Raw genomic sequence first — 14144 nt, 5'->3', positions numbered from 1 at the left:
TCAAGATGCCAGGCAGAGCAGTGAGCCACAGCTCCCAGGCAGCTCAGCCACGCCCGCACCAAGGTCAGCAGCCCATACACTCCCAATCATTCTGTACCCACACAGCCATTCTCTTGTTCATTTATAGTACAGTATTCAACAAACTAAATGAGATATCCAACACTTTATTCTAAAATAGGCCATGTGTTACATGATTTTGCCCAACCATTGGCTAACTTAAGTGGTATGAGCATGTGTAAGGTAGGCTTGGCCAAGCTGTGCTGTTCAGTACGACAGGTGTTTTAAATGCATTTCTGACTTACAATATTTTATATTTCTGATGGGTCTTTCAGAATGTAACCCTGTGGTAGGATGAGGAAGATCTGTGCTTTCATAGTTTCTGCGTAATTGTGGTATGGTTTTGTTTTGCCCCTTCTGAAATGATTTTTTTTTTTCTTTTTCTTCCTTAGGCTATTAGTCCTTACTTGCCAAGGGGAGATCCAATTCTGAAACCACTCATCTATGAAATGATCCTGCATGAATTTTTGGAAAGTGATTATGAGGTATGGCATTCAGATGTGGTCATGTTTACTTGCTCTCAATGGGAAAATGGTAAGAAATATAGAAAAATCATACAGTGGAGCAAGCAGTTAAGAGGAAGCAGATTTGCAGTTTGTAGGTGATGGATGAAACTGAGGTGACATTCTCATGACAGCTCGTGTCTGTGTAGACAGTGAAAACCTCTAATCCATGCACATTTTGAAGAATTCCTTAATTCCTTTATAGTTTCCTATAAAGCTAATTCATTTGGCTCCTTGAGAAAACCAAAGAAAAAGGACAAGTGCTGTTTGGTAATTTCATACATAGAATATCAGCTGCTATTGATGCTTGAAGCCTGAGACTCAGATCTAAGTTTGCCAGAGAAGCATTGAAGAGAAACTGGGGCGTCAGGAATGGGGGAAGGGGATTGGACGTGATCTATTAGCTTATTGATGAAGGAGAAAGGCAGGACTTACAGCACTATAAATGGTAATATCAAATTTTACAGATGAGGAAACTAAAGATTGAAGAAATTAAATAATTTGTTCACAGGCGTACATTTAAGAAACAGGTGTGCCTGGATTTGAATTTAAATTTGGTGTTTGCATGCACCCAAAATGGATTATAATTTTTAAAGTTGGTTAATTTAACACACATTTATTCGGAAAATATTCGTGTATTATCTACCATATTGCAGGCATGAGGTAGGCACTTAGGTATGCAGGTGTGAGTGAAATGGCATGCATTCAGCGGTAGCGGTAGCTCATGGTCCAAGTCACACGCAAGTGTGTAAACCAGCGGTTCTTAACAGGTTCTTAAATAGGCCCTCTGGGGACATTTGGCCATGTCTGGGGACATTTTTGGTTATCATGACTAGGTAATTCATGCTACTGACACCAGGTTAATGGATGGAGGCCAGCAGGGATGCTGCTGAACATCCTGCAATGCACGAGAAAGTCCTCTCCATGACAAAGAATTATTTGTCCTCAAATGTCAGCAGTACTGAGGTTGAGAAACCCTGATAGAAACAAATTACTATATAATGTACTGGTTGCTCTAGTAAAGCTGTCAACAAAGTATGTGGTTAAGACTCTGCCTCCTTCCCTCTGACCAGAGGAAAAAGATTTCTGGTGGGCAGATTTTAGGCCAGCTCTTTTCCATAGCTGTGACTGAGCCAGGAGGCTCCACAAACCAGATCTGGGACCCTGGGCTGCTGTCGTCAGCTTCTCCCACCCCTGCCTTCATAATCGTTCATCAACGTGGCACCATCTGGAACCTAACCTAGTGATAGGTGTTCACTTTCAGTGCCTCATGGGATGCTGCAGTTTGTCATCACTGTTTTGTATTTGGTGTTATGTTTTAAAGAATTTGAGGCGACTTGCAAAAAAAATTAATACGTAGAGGAGGAGAGAGAATGAGGAAAGGAATCCTTAGCTTCTCAGTGCCTATTGAGCACTAAATGCCTTATTAGGATCCTTTTTTACCAGTAATGGATTCAACCGAAGGAGAGATAATATGGCTAACACTACTACGTTTTAACTCGAGGTGAATTTTAGATCTTCAGATCTATAGGGACCTTTATGGTAGCCATTCCATACCCAGATAACTCAGGTGTTGGATCAGTTACTGTCAGTCAGGTGTTCCTGGATATGGAAGATTCAAGCAGCCTGAAGCATGTGTGATCTACAGTTCCTTTACTTCTGTGTTCTTATCATAGGGAGGGATTAACTGCTTCAGCATGAATTAAACTTGAACAAATTACCTTGTTAATAATTCTGTATACTAAAAGAGGCAATATTTTCTCATTTTCTCTTGATACTGCAAATTATAATCCGATCTGCCATAACAGAGTAGGTCTGTTTCTTTCTAGATCTGTAGGTATAGATTTTCTAGAAAAGTTAATAGTAATAGGTTGTGTCATTTGTGTTGGGTACCAGCTGATATAGTCTAGAGACACACTTCCTATTCATTCCCTATTCAGTTCAATTCAGCATTGCTTTATTTAGAACCTACCAAGGCCTAGAACTGGGCTGAGTACTCAGTTGGATCCAGGAGAAATTTTAAAAACACAGTCCTGTCTTCAGTAGATGTGTAGGCTGAGAGGGACGATGATACTGATATGCTTTAAACAACTAAAACATAAGTGACATAGGCAGAGTGATATGTTCTGTAAAAGATCTGATGAGAGGCTATTATTGGCCATAGTTATTGGGAAAGGTTTCTTTGGTAAATAAAGACTTGTAATGGACTTCTCCTATTTCTTTCCAGGATGTTCTGAGTACATAGAGTGGCTGTCATAAATATTGTGTCTTTGTACATCTTCCCCAAAGAAAGAGAATTATGAGTGTTCTGTGAAAATGATGGGGAACACTGAATTTTATTGAGAAATACTGAAGCTTGGTATACTTGTCCTCTTTGTAAAGTAATGTAATTTAACCATGGGAAAGCAATTCTATTATTTTTATGATTCTTTTGTAATTCTTTCACATGATTCGACTCTTTTTCAGGAAACTATTTTAGATTCTGTATCATTAAAGTTATCCTGTTGATTCGTGTCTGGAAGACTGTTGACTGAGACAGAAAGAAATATGCATGACTTAAGCTTAGAGCTTATAGATGTTTTTTCCTGAATGTTTCAGAGGGTCTACCTGGCTGGTAGTGTTAAGAAGCGTATAAATAATTCGTTGTTTACTGTCCTAAGCTCTTCTAAATCATTTAGCTTCCATCGTTTTTAATTTCATGTTTAATTTTGAATTAAATTGTCACATGATTAACCATGGAGCAGTATTTCATAGCACATATTATGTGGATGAAAATGTTGTACTTCTTAACAGCACTAAAGGCTAGATTAAAAAAAAAAAAAAAGGCAAAAAAAACCCTGTACTTTTCTAGAATATTGACTTCTCAGTTTTCTTCCTAAAAAAGATACAAAGTGGCAGTATTTACTTGGAGATAATGATGTTTCATGCCTTGTTGGTAGGGGTTTCTACTGAAATGCATATAGCTTTGTCTTAAAAAAGAAAAAGATTTTATTTATTTATTTGAGAGAGAGCATGAGCACGGGGAGAGGGAGAAGCAGACTCCCTGCTGTGCAGGGACATCCCCCCACCCCCCAAAGCGGGCTCAGTCCCAGGACCCGGACCATGACCTGAGCTAAAGGTAGATGCTTAACTGTTGAGCCATCCAGGCGCCCTTAGCTTTCTCTTTTTATTTATAACCTAGCAGAATTACTTTTATAAGTACCAGGCACCAAGTGATGGCGCCATCGGAGCTCCACAAAGAGTTAATGACTCTTTATTTCATGATATTAATGGCAGATATATGAGCATATTAAAAGTGGGACAATTGCTGTGGCATTTCATTCAGTAAATACCTTTTAACTTTGTACTTATTATGATGAACACCAAGGTATTCTCTGATTTTACCCACTCAATTATAACAGCTTCATAACCGTGTCCTCTGATGAATAATAAAGGCCAGAGGGTTGATGGCATTCGTATTTCTTAGCATATTTATTCGAGGTTACACAGAGCCAATTTAGCAGAGAAAAGCCTGACCTGAAATGGGTTTAAGTGTTTATGTCACTTTATGTTGAAGGCATCATGTTTTTATCACACAGTAAGACCGGTCCTTTTGTCTTACTTTGTGTTAGGAATTGGCAGTACTGCCAGGCTGGCACATGAATTAGGGAAAAGAGAAAATGGAGCCAAGCTGCCTCCTTTCCCAAACAGTATTATTTCTGGTCTCAGGGCTACTGAGGGCTGCCAGTGTTTGGGTGGGAAGTTTTTCAGATGTTTGTATCTAATACATCACAGAGACTTAAACAGAAACCTGATCCAAAGTATCATTTTGGTTCAAAGAACATCTTAATGTTCTGATTCAATGGTTTTAGAAAATAGATCCTCTTTACTTAGTGATGTCCTCTCCCCAAATCTTTCAAGTCAAGCTGCAGTCATGTTCTTCTGTGGAAAGGTTGCAGTTTGACTGGAAAACGTGTTGCCTGTCATTCTGCTCTCTTAGCCATCTTTCCCAGGGTTACTTGGATAGGACTTTAATGGAGACTGTATTCCTGATTCTTTTTGGTTCTCTTTTTACCAAATTGTCATACTTTACAGATGCACATTCCTGCACACTATTTTCATTTCTAAGTGTCACTTAACTAAATTCATAGTAGCCTATTAAAGTATTAGTTAAGATATTTAATATTAATAATAGTTTTTTCAATAACATGAAGATTTGTACTATTTGTTGTCTTGAATACATCTAAGGTTTTTCTCTACAAACTACCAAGGATCAGTAAGTGAACTACTCTGCCATAATTTGAGTTATAAAGCCTGAGTTCTAAAGTCAGGAATCAGGAGTGTAGGGACTGCCCAGGATGCTGGCCAAGAATTAACCACAGCAGAGAAATAGAATCCAACTGGAGGATCTATGGTTTTCTATCAGAACGACAAAATTTGAGATCCAGTTAGGGGATAAGACTTGGGCCAAAGTCCCAAATCCCAAATAAAACTAGGTTCAGAGGCAAGAATGGAAAGTGGGGGAAAAATGGAAAGAGGACAAAGATGGTAGGTTGTGGAAGGCAGGGTACCAGTGATTCCACTGTGGAAACCAGCCTCTGCGGTCATACCGGCTGTGCAGTGACATCTGCTGCCCAGTGCACATGGGAGGCCAGACCCAAAGGGCACAGAAGGTGGGGGAAAGTAGCCAGCTTGGACATTGTCTTCAGGATATTCAAGATGTCAACCAAATGTTACAGTTCGTCCAGACTGAGGTTAGAGCAGATCAAACCTAAAGTCTGTGAGTGTTTCTTTACTGAAGAGCCAGGAGGGCATCTTGCTAACTTGCACATTTCATCAAATAAGAGCAGAAGTGGATGGCACCACCTACCAGGAACAGTAAATGGAGATTTGCATGCAGTAATTCTCTGCCTCCCTCGCCACCTCCAAACCCAGAGTCTGAAAGTGGGTGATGTGTTCTTTAGGGACCAAAGGTTTAATCGTAAAATTATTTTGTCTGTTTCCATTAATACTTTTAGGCATTGTTTAAACTATTTGCATTGTAACCCTATATAAAGAGTGTTCTTCTGTTTGTCCCTCATGATTTTAGGGCTTTGCCACTCTGATCCGAGAATGGCCTGGAGATCTGTACAACAATTCAGTAATTGTGCAAGCAGTTCGGGATCACCTGAAGAAGGATAGTCAGAACAGAACCTTACTCAAAACCCTGGCTGAACTGTGAGTATAATTTAGTGCTTCTTTTTCCAGTTTGACCTACATGAAAGTTTTTCATATTTTAGACCTAGTAGACTCTTCATGGGGAGGATGCAGAGGAGGGAGCCTTTTATACCATTTTCCTATATTCATTCTTGGTAAAGTCCCTTCAGAAATGTCCAGTGAGGGACACCTGGGCGACTCAGTGGTTGAGAGTCTGCCTTTGGCTAGGGTCATATCCTGTGGTCCTGGGATCGAGTCCCGCATTGGGCTCCCCGCAGGGAGTCTGCTTCTCCCTCTACCTGTATCTCTGCCTCTCACTGTCTCATGAATAAAAAATAAAATCTTTAATTAAACAAGAAAAAAAGAAACCTCCAGTAAACAGCTAGCAGGTGAGGAAAACGTGTGAGGCTGTATGGTTGTAATGCGGTCTGTTTCCCAGAGAGGAACTCTTGTCTTCGGGACTACGTCCATAGGGGCAGTGGGTCAGGGAGGGAAGAGAGCCAGATCTTAGATTGCACCAGAACATTGGTTTTCCCGGAGAGGCTCTGGATTGTCATTCTTGGATCTGCATGTCCGTTAATCTTTCAAATCTCACATTTCCTTCTCTGTAAGTTGTATGTATTCCTTATGGGATGATATCAAGGTTTAAAGGAGAGGTCATAAGTAAGAACTAATTGAGCACTGTGCCTGGCACTGAGGCAGAGCTCAGAAAATGGGAGCTTGGTTAATATTTTTCAAATTTCTTGGGCACTTTCGGTAACCCAGGCTTTCTTCTATATTCCTGGGATGCACTCATGCCCTAGAGGAGCTCTGGGCTTGTGAAAAGAGGAGCCATACTGCAGGCAATCTCGGGAAGGTGCTTCTTGCTGCAGCCCTGTGTTGGCATTCCCACCACCTCAAGCCACCCCTCCCCCATCTCCTTCCATCTTTTGCCAAGACCAAGAAAGCTTCACCCAACTGGCCTAGAGTTCAGGGCTGTTTGTTACTCTCTGAGTTGAAACACTGACCATTTTCTTCTGGAAACATTGTTCTAGATGTTCCTTGGGTTCTGCAGTACTAATTACTCGTAATTCTTAGTACTACTAATGGACTCACAGTACAATTTAGGTTCAGTTGGTTTTCGGGAGCTGACTTAGGAATTAATGTGAAAAACAGTGCTTCAACAGAAAAACACATGTCAGCTTTATAAATTCCCCTCACAAATAAGTTTTGGGGATATAATCCATTTGCCAGCTGAACAGTGCTTGTAGAAATTTTAACTGAATTTTTTTATGACTAGAATAAGAATTTCCTTCATTTTGGATCATAGTTTCTTAGGTATATGGATTTCTATGAAGAAATTTTGAAAATTTGTATAAAAGAGAATGTTTATTACTTAAGCATTGTCCATTTTCCAAAATTTTGGTGAGGTGAGAGGCAAGGCTGTGAGAAAGAAGTACATACTGGTCACATACAGTTCAATCCCAAGGAATAGTTTTCCAAATAAAGTTGACTTTCTATTTAAACAAAATTTTTCATAATGCAATATAATGATTTTTACGTGCGTACTTGTGTGTTTAATTAGATGTGTTGATGAACTTTAATGTAAAAAATTTTGTATTACCAGGTACACCTATGACAAAAACTATGGCAATGCTCTGGAAATATACTTAACATTAAGACACAAGGATGTTTTCCAGTTGATCCACAAACATAATCTTTTCAGTTCTATCAAGGATAAAATTGTTTTATTAATGGATTTTGATTCTGAGGTAATGTGTTTCTTATTTAGTACTGACCCTTTATTTTTACTATTCCAAATTTTTAATAATTAGACATTGATTCAAATGCTGGGGTACTTAATAAATCACATAGTTGGGCTGTATGCTGATCATATTCACAATGCTGACCCTCACTAGATGTTATGAATCCTTTACTTGATGTGGTTATTCTGTAAAAGCAATCAGAATTTGATTTGGAACTTTGAAAGTTGTGTGTGCGAAGTAATTTTTTAGTAAAACAATTCACACAATTCATAGAAACAAAGAAACTAGCCATATATTTTGGCTCATTCACCTCTCTTAATTGTATGTCCCAGGAATAAAATTTTAGGTAGATTTCTATTTTGATCCATTTATTGTAATTTTTACTCATTAGCATTCATAGATTTAGCATGTGGTGTTTTCATTGGTCTCAGACATGTGGAATGTGTTATTTTATTGTATGACAAATTCGAACAGTGGATTGCTTGACTAATGAGGTCACCCAGCCTCCACAGTTCACAGTGGTGTGTGTGTGTGTGTGTACGTTTTTACAAAGGACAGTGATCGAAGTAAAGAAGTTCATAAAACCCAGTACTTCTTCAGAAAATTGAAAGTTTAAAGAGTAGAACCTATAAAACTCCAGAGGGATTACTTGGATTTTTTTGTTCTATTTAATTGCATTTAAGGGTATTATGCCCTATATTATGTATATGTGTATAAATGTATACTATATATAGATGTGCTATAGGTTAGTGTTCATAAAGTTAAACTTAATATAAGTAGGAGCTAAATCTACTACTTTTTCCTGAAAGATGCTTTTAGCCCTTTTTTCATAGTGAATGATTCAAGTCCTTAAGGACTACTGATCTAAAAAGAATTAGTGCAGTTGTGAAGAAGTTCAGGTGCAGAGGTTCTGCTTCTTTGCAAAAGGTGATTAAGAGGATGAAGTGCTTCTATAAAAATTAATTACATTTCCACATATCCATTCTTGCCTTATGCCTACCTCCCCCCTCCATGCTGTGTGTCTCAAGAGCCTAGTTTGGCTTACGTAGCTATAGAAAAAAGATGAATGAGCTGAAACTGATTGCTGTTCAAGAGTATGAACCAAAGTTAAGGAATCATAGTTTTCTAATTAAAAGATACCTTACGGATAATCTCTTCTAACATCCTCCTGTTTTAGAGGGAAAAAATGGAGTGGATAGCTGGGTAGGAGCAGGGTCAGGAGAGCCAGGATGGCACTCAGCCTGGTGGGCTGTCTACCCAGCACTTGTTGTTACAGACACTGTCTCCTTTGTGTTTTATGAAGTGTTCATAGTAAGGAAGTGTTGCAAGTCCATAAGCTTTATATCATTATGAAACTTCAGGTATCTTATTTTTTTTCTGGCTCTAACCCTCCTCTCCATGGAAGACCAGCTCCTGACATCTGTGAAATCTGTAGAGGGACTCAGTGAAGGTTCAGGTGGCAGCAAGCAAAGTTCATTTTTGTGGTCCAGGGAATAATACGGTCTCCATAACTAGCGAGAGTCACATGAGTACTTGTGGAGATATTGCAGATAACACGGAGGTTAAACTGTGCATAGACAAGCTGTTTTTTGTTTGGGGAGTGGTAACAGAATGCTGTTTGAGTGGCATGCAAAACATAGGCCTCGGACTGGGACACGTCTCAAAACACATTCTTTACAGGTATCTCCCTTAAGGGCGACTATAGAGTAAAGGGACCCTTATGTATGGAAAAAAAGGACAGCATGTGCAATTCATTGTGTGTGTGCTCTCTTCTCACACAGCAGGTGTCAGTGACTGTGGCTGTTTTTTTTTTTTTTCTTTTTATTCCAGAAAGCTGTTGACATGCTTTTGGACAATGAAGATAAAATTTCAGTGAGTGTCTTTTGTTTTTTATACGTGTTACTAGATGGGAACACCCTTGCCATAAAGAGGAGAACTGTTTACCAGATAATCTTGCAGCTGTGTTTGTGTCCTCATAAATCAGTGTTTACAAATTTCTTTTCTCCCTAGATTAAAAAAGTAGTGGAAGAACTGGAAGATAGACCAGAGTTGCAGCATGTGGTGAGCATAACCACCTTCATTTGCCCTTTTGACTGCACTGTGGGGGCAAGCCACCTTTCAGTTTTGGTGTGGGAGAGTGGCGTGAGCTCTCTCAGGTCACCCCTCAGCTTGCAAGTTTGACCACCGACAGTATTCCATAACTAGTAAGATGTGGCATGTGCTCTGGCCCTGGCTAAGGACTAATTACAGATCAGATTTTTAACTTGGACTCACCATTGGATTGTGATTGAAAAAAAAAAATTCATCCTATTCATGCTTGTGCCACCAAACTGTGCCTAGGAGTAAGTACCTTGCTTCTGTGTTTAACACTAAATATAGTTACACCATAAATTACAACACCTCCGAAGGATCCGAGACCAGAGCCTCGTTTTTCTGCCCCTCACCCCTCCCACTTCTCTCATTTGGTCTTGGAGGTAGTACTGTGAAGGCCTATCATTCTAGACTCCCTTGGGAGGCTACTTTGATTCCTGCATTGCTGTCACCATGGGAAGAAAGCAGGAGTACATGTTATCTGTGTCCTTTAACAATGATAAAAGAAAGTCTCAGGGAAAATAGGTGCCAGTAGGACCACGGGCATCCAGTTCAATGGGGAATCTTGTACCTTTGCCCACCTCTTTGCACCGCAGAAGGAGGAGGCTCGGGATCGAGTTTTTATTCATCAGTCAGTATTACACAAGAACTTCTAAAGACTCTAAGATTGAAGTGCGAGGTACTCTGTTCCATTTTGTTTTAGTCAGTGGTTGTGCAGAAGCCATTGCTATACCATTTGTGATGGGAAACCTGAAGGAAATGGCCTTACCCAAGCAAGGTGCCACTGTGCTGCCCCCCCCCCCCCCCCCCCCCCAGGACTGAGTGATGAAGTGGTGATTTCTAGCCTGTGGAAAACATAAGACAGGACTGGTGGCAGGTGTCTGTGTGACAGTGTAATTAGTACGGTGCTGAAATGAGGGCACAGCTCCCACTAACATGGCTCATCTTCCCCGTCAGGCAACGGAATGGCTCCGTAAATTTGCCTTGGCGATGTGACACCTTCCCAACCCTGTTTGTGCCTCTGGGATGCGGCCCCACGTGTCTGGCTCACACACTGACCCAGTGCCAGTGGATAGGTAGGGCCTCCGTCAGACGCCATGGAAGTGCTGGCCACTCTCTGCCTGTCCTTGCCCCAGGGAGACATGACCAGTTGATCTGAGGAGCCGTTTATCTGTGTGCATATGGCGTGGTTCACTCATTAGTGGAGGTCAAACTCCAGCAAACCTGTGTACAGCGTCAGCTTCAGGGGCACACTATAGTGTTCTCTTCCTCACTAAGGTGTGAATGTACTTTACGTGATTGGCGTGTTCAGGTCTTTCTGCCTCTGGTGCTTTATGGGGTGTTCGTTTACATTTAACATTAAGTACACATTGGACATCGATTTCTAACTGATGCATAATATATTGAAAGACTTAATCTTGCCTCTGAGTAGAAAGTGAATGACTCACTTTCTTTGAGGTCCATTGACTTTTTCAGACAGCTAGGGAAAGGACTCAGTTTTGAAAATTGGTTCAGAACACCTGTATTCATCTTGATTTTTACCTTCGATGTCCCCAGTATAGGCAACATTTCATTGCAGACACAGAGCTCAATGAGACTTAACAGAGAGCAGATGCAGAGTGTATGAAAATTAATTTAGCACTTACTGCTTGAGTTTTTAAGAACATACTCTTGTCCCATGACTATACCCCTTTTATGTAAAAGACAAGCGAGAATTTTTAGGATTCAGGAAGGCCACTAATCAAGCATTTATTTCTGAAGTGATGTGGATGATGGTGAGGATACTAGCAGCTACTATTAACACGTCTCTGGTGCTCAGTAAATGCCAGGCGTATCAATGTAGATCTGAGAGTTTTACAAATGGCAACGCAACCAGTCCTCACAATGACCCAGTGAGATTTTGGAAGATAAACTTAGTCACAAAAAGGCTAGTGACTTGTTCAGGTCAGGTGGCTGGTTCAGTAGTGGAGCCAGGTCCCTCGAGGCCATTCTAGAGAGAGTGTCAGATTGTCCTGGCTCTCCATGGAGGCTGGTAGGAACTGAACGCAGCAATGTTAAACAGGTATTGCTTTTCATATTTTTATATTCATGGTCTTTTCCTTTGTTCTTTTTAGTATCTGCATAAGCTTTTCAAGAGAGACCATCATAAGGGGCAGCGCTACCATGAAAAACAGATTAGCCTTTATGCTGAATATGATCGACCAAACTTACTTCCCTTTCTCCGAGATAGTACCCATTGCCCACTTGAAAAGGTAAGTCACAGACTCGTCTCGCACACTTTCAGTGAAAAAGTTGTCCTTGTTGGTAAGCTGTCGATCATTCTAGTCTTCCTATCACTCACCCATCCCTGTTCAGGGGGAGTGACTGCTGCTGTCAAGGCAGTAGGTTTTTCTGGAGCATTCCGATGAGAATTGGAGGTACTGTTGGCTAAGATTTTATTGAGGAGCTAAAGCATTTCTGGGCCAGGTTTATTTAAAGGTTTAATCCAGGGTGTAGAACTCTGGATTCTAGCGCAGGTAGGTGGATAAAGTCATTTTATTCAACCATCAAGCAAAAGTAGTGTCAGGACTCTGAGTCACTTTAACAGGGTCAGAGTGGGGCCTAAGATCAAGCTGAGAGAGTGACCCAGGCTATCCCAAGCCAGAAGCAGCTGCTCCAGACTCAGTGTCAGTGACTTAGGGTCCTGCACCCCATCTGCTCTCCACATCCATATCATATATTTCTATATTTCTTTATCACACCATGTTCCATTTCTCTATTGTACTAAGTTTTGTTATAATTGTAAAAAGTTACTAGTCTCTTTCCCACTGTCCTGTATATTCTTAAGGGACAAGAAGTCTGTCCCACTCATTTTGGTAAACCCAGCAGCCATGGCACTGTATTAGACACTTACTAAATGTTTGCTGCATCGTGAGTGAGTGAGTGAATGAATCAGTTTTATGAGCCTGCTGTTGGAACACAGTTGAAACTTCACACATATATACCAGGAAATGGGCAATGTACCCATTTAGCCAATATAGCCACCAGCGTTGTTTACCGTGGTTTTTCATACGGTTGGAAAGCTATCTAACATCTACGGGTATCTTACTAAATTCAGATGGCCAGATAACAAGTACTTTTTAGTCAGCTATATGTATCAACAAAACAAAAAAATGTATTTGACCCATTAGAGATAGGCATTAAGTTGATAGAGGGACACCTGGGTGGCTCACTCTGTTGAGCATCTGATTCTCACTTTCAGCTCAGGTCATGCTCTGGTAGTTGTTGGATTGAACCCAAGTGGGGCTCTGTGCTCAGTGCAGACTCTGCTTCAGGTTCTCTCTCCCTGTCTCTCCCCCTCTGCCACTACCCCCTCATGCTCTCCCGCACGCTGTCTCTCAAACAAAATCTTTAAAAAGTTGATAACATGCTGTTTATATGCACTGATAACTTTTATATTTGCCTCTTCAGCCATGTTGATAAATGAATTGGATTTATTATGAACCAGTTTTAGCTGAGTGGCTTTTGAAAATCTGCAGTTAATGAAAAAATATCTTACCTCCATAATAATTTATGAAAAACTTTAACATTTTAAATTTGGAGCCTAAAACATTTTCTCAAGAGTAGATTTGGAAATTTATCATCTTATTCTAAAAATAAAAGCAAATGTTTCCCTCTTCTCACTACAGAATCTATAATCTAGGGGCGCAAAGTGAAAATGTCATTCTTTGAACCATGCCCCTTCATTTTTATCTCTCTTTGAGGAAATATCATTTGTTTTCAAGAGTCCAGAGCTGTCTGTGATTGACTCCTCTAACAGAGCCCCACACCCGTGATCAGCAGCCACCCAGGGCTCCTTTTCATTCACTAAACTCAGGTGCAGAGGTGCCACCCAGATTCCAGAATGTTTGTGCTTCTCACACACTTCAACCCATCTGCTTTACAGTTTTCCAGTCTCACAGTGCTAAACAGAAGACACTCTATTCTACCTAAAAGGGGAGCATCAGAAAATTGCAACTGACACGTGGCATTCCTAATATCTAGAACTTACTTAGAGCATTGTAGAGACCTTTTAGAATTTTTCTGTGATCCACTGAGAAGAACCAGTTCACATGTAAAAGAACTCAACAAAAGCATAGTGAAACCAATTATAGTTTTTTTTTAAGTTATCTCATGTTTTCCCCTGAAAGAGAAATCTGAATAAAATGAATTAGAGCTGGTAATGGTAGAAGCGTGCCATTAAAAATAAGTCAGTAATCTACCTTTCTTAGAACTTTCTAGTTGAGCTTTCATGTTACAGATCGTTGAGATATCTTTGTAAGAGATTATCTCTCATCAGGATCCATTGTGTATACCCATCTCTAGGTTTGTAAAAAATATATATATATCATTATCCTTGCTTGGGGACATAAAGCCATGTTAAAGAAGATATTCTTGACTTTATTAACTCATAAAGGATCTCATTCCTTTTGCTTAGAAATAAGAACTTTATATACATTTAATCATCTTAGAGCTAATTCCTTTATGCATACTGAAACTCTGGAAAAAGCTAATAATTCATAAAAAGCAAAGTAGATTTGTCCCCCTTAAATGC

The 14144-nt window shown here is 40.1% G+C and overlaps 1 protein-coding gene across 2 annotated transcripts in view; it reads left to right on the top strand.

Moving 5' to 3' along the window:
* The window catches only part of VPS41 (VPS41 subunit of HOPS complex), a 164852-nt gene that overhangs the window by 129805 nt on the left and 20903 nt on the right, over positions 1 to 14144 (top strand). For both annotated transcript variants that reach the window (XM_026006642.2, XM_072760038.1), the window contains exons 17-22: positions 450 to 542; positions 5629 to 5756; positions 7342 to 7486; positions 9311 to 9352; positions 9491 to 9541; positions 11686 to 11823. In XM_026006642.2, coding sequence (XP_025862427.1) covers positions 450 to 542; positions 5629 to 5756; positions 7342 to 7486; positions 9311 to 9352; positions 9491 to 9541; positions 11686 to 11823 — 597 coding nt within the window. The remainder of the gene's footprint in view (positions 1 to 449; positions 543 to 5628; positions 5757 to 7341; positions 7487 to 9310; positions 9353 to 9490; positions 9542 to 11685; positions 11824 to 14144) is intronic.

Source organism: Vulpes vulpes, chromosome 5, assembly GCF_048418805.1.
Source record: "Vulpes vulpes isolate BD-2025 chromosome 5, VulVul3, whole genome shotgun sequence".
NCBI classification, from domain to species: domain Eukaryota; kingdom Metazoa; phylum Chordata; class Mammalia; order Carnivora; family Canidae; genus Vulpes; species Vulpes vulpes.
The sequence above is the reverse complement of the archived record's forward strand: the minus strand, read 5'-3'. Positions and strand labels throughout refer to the sequence as shown.